General features: G+C 39.7%; 2 protein-coding genes across 2 annotated transcripts; one reads left to right on the forward strand and one right to left on the reverse strand.

Moving 5' to 3' along the window:
• Nucleotides 1-400: 400 nt before the first annotated feature.
• On the reverse strand, nt 401-962 carry LOC126503353 (spindle and kinetochore-associated protein 2-like). The gene has a single exon (XM_050144968.1). The coding sequence runs from the start codon at nt 955-957 to the stop codon at nt 592-594; it is 366 nt and encodes a 121-aa protein (XP_050000925.1). The 5' UTR covers nt 958-962; the 3' UTR covers nt 401-591.
• Nucleotides 963-6,579: 5,617 nt separating this feature from the next.
• LOC126503349 (DNA-directed RNA polymerase II subunit RPB3-like) lies at nt 6,580-8,002 on the forward strand. Its single transcript, XM_050144965.1, has one exon. It carries the CDS (start codon nt 6,609-6,611, stop codon nt 7,434-7,436), a length of 828 nt encoding a protein of 275 aa, XP_050000922.1. The 5' UTR covers nt 6,580-6,608; the 3' UTR covers nt 7,437-8,002.
• Nucleotides 8,003-8,220: the final 218 nt, after the last annotated feature.

An 8,220-nucleotide genomic window follows, 5' to 3' on the forward strand; every position in this document is an offset into this window, starting at 1 on the left:
GCAGTTACAGCATCATGCAATGTGAGAGACAGATTTGTCTCTAGTAATTAATATTTACATCTAGTAGGGTCTGAGTTTTCACAATCAACTCACCAGTCAAAGCTGTTCAATATATTTTACATTCTGCACTACTCTATCTCCTCTGGGGATATACTAAGTTTTTCCATTTATACTATAGGAAACATAACATGGAAACTTACCTTTAATAGTTGGCACTGATTATCCCTTGTTCTCATGTCCTTCTCTCTTAACTTCTAAGGATATTGGCACAGTTATTAGAAAGGAGGGAACTGTGGGTTTTTACAATTCTGCTTCATTCCCTGTTCCTAGAGTGTGCCCATTAATTCTTGGTACCATCTATTTAATAACATTTCTTTTTTTTTTTAAATCTCCTTACCCTTTGGCTTTTATTCATAAGATAATCTACAGTTCTTAAAATTTCCTCTCATATGATTCTGACACTCAAGGAAAATCTCAATCTTCCTTATCAACCTCCCACCCCTTGGTGAATTAATGATACAAAGCATTAATACAACATCTTGCTGAATCTCTTTGGAATGGATCTTTTTTCCGTTATAAAACCCCGTGTCTTCATAAGTCTGGCATGTAAGATCTTAATTGCTCTGTCACAGCTTTCTCCTCTTCAGTCAGAAGAGTCAGCTCCAGGTCTGTTTGCTTTTGTAGTTCTTGTACCATGGTCATTGTCTTGCTCAGAATAGCACAAATGCGGCTCTTGTTCTCTTTTTGCTCAACAGAAAGTGGCTTAAAACGTGCACACAAAGCTTGATATCGAGACTTTATTGCTGATAATTCCTTTAAAATTTCACCAGGATTTTTCTCTCCTGCTGAATCTGGGTGATTAGTCTTGATTTCATACTCCAGCCTATATTGAATGTAATCCAAATCAGAATCAGCTTTCTGGAACATCAGTTCCAGCTTATCGACCTCCGCCTCCATGTTGAATAGTTCTTAATAACATTTCTTAAAGACTCTTGTGGTTAAAAAATTGTTCTTTCCGAAACTGTTATGTAAATATGTATTATTAAATTTCGTGGCCTACTGTGTCTCATTCAAATGAGCAGTGTGGCTTGCAAAGTAAAAGTAAAGAGAGCTGATACACATATGCTCCCGGTGCAATGACCAACATCATGTAGCAAACTGTCCACAGGTCTTTGTCAATGGGCTAGTGTCTCCAGGGCTTAGCCATTGGTATTGGTTTTGGGCCTAATTTCCCAAAAAAAGGTCATAGGACTACTGCCAAACCACAAACACATTTACCAGGAACCCCCAGCTATGAAAATACAAAAAAAGAAAGAAAAAAGGAGGAAAAAACTCAACCAGTAGAATGAAATGAATAAAAGAGTTCAAGACCTAAAAGTGGAAATAGAATAATAACAATTATAAAAATGGAGTTATAGACTTGTGAGTTACCAGTTTCAGGAAACCTGACATTCTCACACAGACAAAACACTAATACACATAAAAACAAATAAATTATTATTTAAAAACTGAGGTAATTCTGGAAATGAAAACTTTAGGTTACCACAGATGAAAATCTCACCAACAGAAAGAATAGCAGCGATGGAAGGGAAAGTGCCGGCATTGAAGACGTGAGAGAGAAATGGATACTCCAGTCAAAGAAAACACTAAATACGAAATATTCTTAGTACAAAACATTGAGGATATCTGAGACACTGTGGAAAGACCAAATAAGACTAAGAATAATAAGAGAAAAACAGAGGTAGAGGCAGAGAAAATATTCTCAACAAAATCATTGAAGAAAATGTCCTTAACCTAAAGAAGATAGCTATTAAGGTACAAGAAACCTACTGAACACCAAATACATTGTAACAGAAAAGAGAGTTCTCTTGGTACATAGTAATCAAAACACTAAACAGAGACAAAAGGAATATTAAAATCTGCAAAGGAAAAAAAAAACAAGTAACATATAAAAGCAGAGCTATTAGAATTACACCTGACTTCTAAATGTAGACTCTAAATACCAGATATGCTGCAAACTCTAAGAGACCACAGATGCCAGTCTAGTGTACTATACATGGTAAAACTTTCTATTAACATAGATAGAAAAAAAAATAAAATATTCCATGGAAAACCAAATTTAAGCAATATCTATCTATAATATTATTCTATTTATAAATGTTGTAGCAAATACTCTAGCCCTACAGAATGTGCTAAAAGGAAAACTCCAGCCTAAGGCAGTTAACTACACCCTAGAAAACACAGGGAATAAATAATCTCAGAGCAGCAAATCAAAAGAGGGGAAACACACACACACATGCACCAGAACATCCAAACAAGAAACAAAATCAATCAAGCAACCAACAATCCACCAAAAACAAAATAACAAGAATCAAAAATCATTTGTCATTGATGTTTCTCAAAATCAATGGTCTCAATTCCCCAATAACAAGTCACAGACTAACAGAAAGGATGTGAAAAAGGATCTACCTTTCTGCTTCATCCAAGAAATACACCGTAATGTTAAGAATAGATATCATCTCAGGGTAAAGGCTTAGGAAAAGATTTCCCAAGAAAAAAGACTGAAAAAACAAGTTGAGTAGTCATTTTAATATCTTACAAAAATAGATTTCAAACCAAAACTAATCAATCATAAGAGACAGGGAAGGACAGAATATATCCACTAAAGGAAAAATCGACCAAGAGAACAAGTTTGTAAAAGAAACACTACTGCCGCTTAAATCACATATTGACACTCACACCTGATCTTACTTAGTCAGTGTTTCTATCGCTGTGAGGAGACACCATGACCACGGCAACTCTTCCAAGGAAAACATTTGATTGAAGCGATGGCTTTGTCATCATGGTGCTGAGCATGATAGTTGGCAGTATGGTGATATAGAGGAGGACATGGTGCTGAAGCTGAGAGTCCTGCATCCTGACAGGCAGGCAACAGGAAGTGGTCTGAGACACTGGCATGGTTTGAGCATGTATGAGACCTCGAAGCCCACCTCCACAGTGACACACTTCTTCCAACCAAGGCCATACCTACTCCAAGAAAGCCACTCCTCCTAATAGTGCCACTAACTCTCCTTGTGGCACATTTTACTTCAAACTACCATAAACCCCACTCTCATCAATAGTCACAGGTCATTTAGACAAAAACTAAACAGGGAAAAACTTCTAGCATATGACCTGATGATTTATTTTTCTTATACATTTAAACATAGTAAAACTTTGGGGGACAAAATGTTTCTACAGAACAACAGTCTTTCACCTAGCTCCTGATAGCGTGGTAATAACCTGAGTTTCAGTCTTCACCTCATTGTTTTCCTGCCAGCCATGATGCTTGCAGGGACCTCAACATATATTCTACTGTGTTTGGGTAAAATGTTATATAAATATGTTATATTCATTTGGTTTTTAACGTCAGTTAGAGAAACAGCATTTCTCTGTTTAGAGAGATCTCATACTAATTGAAAGGCTACTGTACCCTGATATTAAGCCTTTCTCCAAAATGTAGTAATCCAAATCAAACTGAATTAAAAGTTCAAAATCCAAGTTTATGGGTAAAATGTTCCTGGATGATTCTCTGGCGCCCAGAGAGGAAATTGAGAGGAGAGACGAAAACCACATGACTGGCCTTTAGGAGACAGATTAAATACCTTATAAGTGTGGTTTTGAGCATCCTTGGGGTTTGGAGGGAGAGAGATGGGGGGGGTTGAGATAGAACTTTCACCTGAAAACTAGTAATTTAATAGCACGCCTGAAAGCTCTAGAACAAAAAGAAGAGTTTTGATGAAGAATCCAGTAATACAGTGGGAAAAAGACATCATCTTCAACAAATAGTGCTGCTCAAACTAAACAGCTACATGTAGAAATATTCAAACAGATTCATACTCATCCCTCTGCAAAAAGCTTGATTCCAAATTGTCAAAGTCCTCAACATAAAATCTGATACACTGAACACAAAAGAAGAGAAAGTGAGAAATAACCTTGAAGTTATTTGCATGAGAAAAGACTTTTTGGAATAGAACATTGCTCACACAGTCTCTAAGAACAATAATTAAAAAGAGGCACCTCAGGAAACTAAAAGACTTCTATATTGCAAAGAGCAATGTCATTAGGATAAAATGGAAGCCTACAGAATGGGATTTTTTTTTTACTAACTCTACATCTCATAGAGTACTCATGTCCAAAATACATAAAGAACTCAAGAAACTAGGTAAAAAGAAAAGCAATAACCCATTTAAAAAGTGGTATAGATGTCTAAACACAGAATTCTGAAAAGAGGATACTCAAATGTTCAACATTGTTAACCATCAAGGAAAGGCAAACCAAAAGTACTTTGAGATTTTATTTTACACCCATCTGAATAGCTAAGATCAGTAGATAGCTAAGATCCTCTCCATAGCTTATGATTGAGAAGATGTGGAGTAAGAGGAACACTCTTCTGTGGGAATCAGTGTAGTGGTTGCTGAGGAAGTTGGGAATTCATCTCCCTCAATTTCCTTCTATACCACTCGGGGTTATACCCAAAGGACATTTAATCCTACATAGACACACTTTCTCAATCACATTCTTTTATAATAGATAGAAACTGGAAACAATTCACATGTCCCTCAACAGATGAATTGATAAAAAAAAAAAAAAAAGATGTGATACATTTGGGATGGCTCGCATACTGTCTCAGAGGTCCAGTCCATTATCGTCATGGTAGGGAACATGGTGGCACGTAGGCAGACATTGTGCTGGCTCAGTCTTGATCACAAGGCAACAGGAAATGGAATAAATAGAATGTGTGTCACACCGAGAAAAGCATGAGCAAAAGCAATCTCAAAGCCTGCACCCAAAGTGACACACTTTCTCCAACAAGGGCATACCCACTCCAACAAAGTCATACCCCTCAATAATGCCACTCCCTATGAGAATACAGGGGCCAATTACATTCAAACTATCACAGACAGGAAGGAAACAAGGCCCTCTAACACAATAGGACTGATGTACTCACTGAGACTGAGACAACACTCACAGGACCTGCATGGGTCTGACCTATGGGGTCCTAGATCTAAAAACAGAAGTACATGCATGTTCCCATCCCTAACCCAGAAACTATCTTTGAAAATTTAGTTTTCTACGAGGAAACTTGGTGAGACAAACTGCTCTTTAAAGGGAGGCTGGATCCTCAGCAGTGGGTTTTCATGTTGTTTCTGTATTTGTGTTGGGATTTGTATAACTGGAGTTAGCTTGTTGGTTGCATTTTTTTCTTATTGCTCAAATCACCTTTCTTTTTTCAGCAGAGGTGAAATTCTGTTCACTACTCAGTAAGAAATAATGGAAGTATTCATAAGACATTTGAAAGCTGTTGTTGAAGTGATTAAATCTGTTAAAAGTTTTTTTTATACCAGAAAGAATAAAATTTTAGTTATCTAAGATTTGAAGAAATAAACACCAATCAAATGACCTATTGTGAATTTCTTCAAGTTTGTTACATTATCAAAATGATTGCTAAAAAATTAAATATGATAGGAAGACAAACCTGTGAGAAACATTTACAATGCAACAAAAACTTACTAAATTAAATTCTTCATTAGCACACTCTGGCACGAATCTTCTAAGCCTTTCTTTCCTTTATTTTAGCAATAGATTGTGGAGAACATGCAGTTTCCTCTGAACATGAAAAGGTTTTGATGTACGATATTCTTGCCTGACTGGTCTAGAAGTGCTGCAGGCCGTCAGTCACAATTCTCCATCCTGAGGTAAAGGAAAGAAGAAAAGAAAACGATTTATGCACTAAATATTTTGTGCCTTGGTCTAATATTTAACACAATGTCTGAACAAAATGACAAAAATAAATTAAGAATGATGTTTGATGGTGGTGGCTCACACCTTTAATCCCAACACTCAGGAGGCAGAGGCAGGCAAATTTCTGTGACTTTGAAGTCTGCCTGGACTATGGAGTGAGTTCCAGCACAGCCAGGGCATCACAAAGAAACCCTGTCTTGGTAAACAAAACAAAAAAAAAATAGAAGAATTGGTGTTTCTTTATGCCATATCCTCCATCATTGCATTATTCTACATGGCTAATGTTCCATCCTAGAAGCCTAATTGGACAATTTTATCCATTCAGTATTGTAGATGACAATCTTGCCATTGATAAGAGATTTTAGTGTTTAAAACAGGAAACAGAAGCTTATGCCATTTTCCCAAAACTGTTCCATGGGACCATGTTAGGATGATGGATTCTTGCTTTTGTGTGCCGAACGTCTTCAGCTGAGTACAGTTTAGAGAAAGCACTGCTTGTCTCTGATCTGACCTGTGACGAGTCTCTAGAATACACTCTGTAAATGGCTAGCAAGTCAATAGCAAACAATCTGAATATGCAAACCTTGGTACTGGTGCCCAACTGTCCAAAACAGTTGTCATGATCTCAAAGGTTGTTAAAAAAAAACTTATGAACATAACGTGTCAATCAGAACTAAAGGTGAAACACTGATGAATGTTGAATCCTCATGCTGCAGGTGTGTTTCCTGTTCAGACTTTTCCGTTCTCTACTGTTTTAACCAGGTTTCCCATTTAAATTGCCTACATGCGGCGGGACCGGCGCGGGAGGCTGGCAGCAGCTCGCGATGCCGTACGCCAACCAGCCCACCGTGCGGATCACGGAACTCACTGAAGAGAACGTCAAGTTCATTATCGAGAACACGGACCTGGCGGTGGCCAATTCCATTCGGAGGGTCTTCATCGCCGAGGTGCCCATAATAGCCATCGATTGGGTACAGATTGATGCCAATTCCTCTGTCCTTCATGATGAGTTCATTGCTCACAGGCTTGGATTGATCCCCCTCACTAGTGATGACATTGTGGACAAACTGCAGTACTCCCGAGACTGCACGTGCGAAGAGTTCTGCCCTGAGTGCTCCGTGGAATTCACTCTTGACGTGAGGTGCAATGAAGACCAGACTCGCCACGTTACCTCTCGGGATCTCATCTCCAACAGCCCTCGGGTTATTCTGGTGACATCCCGGAACCGGGATAATGACCCCAATGACTATGTGGAGCAGGATGACATCCTTATTGTCAAGCTGAGGAAGGGCCAGGAGCTGAGACTTCGAGCTTATGCCAAGAAGGGCTTTGGCAAGGAACATGCCAAGTGGAACCCTACTGCAGGGGTGGCTTTTGAATATGACCCAGACAACGCACTTAGGCACACGGTGTATCCCAAGCCCGAGGAATGGCCAAAGAGCGAGTACTCCGAGCTTGATGAGGATGAGTCTCAGGCTCCCTATGACCCCAATGGCAAGCCAGAGAGGTTTTACTACAATGTGGAGTCCTGTGGCTCACTGCGCCCTGAAACCATTGTCCTCTCAGCCCTCTCTGGGTTAAAGAAGAAGCTGAGTGACTTACAGACTCAGCTAAGTCATGAGATCCAGAGTGACATGCTCACCATAAACTAGCCGCAGCTTGCCCGCTGCAGAAGACTAGGTTCAAGGTGACCACTGGACTTCAGGTCTTGAGAAGCTTTCTGGTTTCAAGGCTCTGGACTGCAGTTGCACAAGCTTCCCGGAGAGATTGCCAGGGTTCCGCTGGTATTAGGCAAGGCAGTTTTTCACTAGGCATTTAGCATCCCTGGCCTACCTTGTTGATCACTGTGGTATTCCTCAGAACCCCAGACATCCCTTCCAACCTGTTTCCTAGCTCACTAGCAATTGGGGCCCTATTGCTTCCTAGTTGAGAGCCACTGACTTAGATACCTGGTCAGTCCAGCTGTTCAAATCTCTGTCCAGGGAGAGGAGCTTTCACAGCCTACTTGGCTTCTGGTGTTGGGACTGAGTATTAGGACCTTCATTGAAGCAGGCCGTGGCCTTTCAAGTCTTCCCAGGGTCAGGGTCTGGGCCAGCTTACTGGTGTCCCTAAGCTGAGATGTCACCCTTTGGGACTAGTATTAGATCCTGGCCATCCTCTCTGTCCACAGGTAAACTTGCTGTTTTATTCTCTGACCTGACTTTGGGGTGGGGGGGGGCGANCCACATTTCCTTTCTCTTCAGTGAAGTTCAGGCTCTGCCCTAAGCAGGTCTCCAGATAGGAACAAATCTGCCCACCATGGTTTTCAGGCAGCCTTGGGAGAAGCCCACACCAGCACAGAAAGGAAAGGATATTTATTGATCAACAATAGTTGTCTTTTTACAAGTTTTTATTTTTGGCAATAAAGAGCACAACATAATCTCAAAAAAAAATAAA

Source organism: Alexandromys fortis, unplaced genomic scaffold, assembly GCF_014885135.2.
Source record: "Alexandromys fortis isolate MF-2015 unplaced genomic scaffold, M_Fortis_MF-2015_v1.1 scaffold_2_1_26212458, whole genome shotgun sequence".
NCBI classification, from domain to species: Eukaryota; Metazoa; Chordata; class Mammalia; order Rodentia; family Cricetidae; genus Alexandromys; species Alexandromys fortis.

Bases quoted from the DNA above. Each gene is read 5' to 3' on its own strand.
- LOC126503349 (XM_050144965.1), top strand. From the start codon at position 6,609: ATGCCGTACGCCAACCAGCCCACCGTGCGGATCACGGAACTCACTGAA.
- LOC126503353 (XM_050144968.1), bottom strand. From the start codon at position 957: ATGGAGGCGGAGGTCGATAAGCTGGAACTGATGTTCCAGAAAGCTGAT.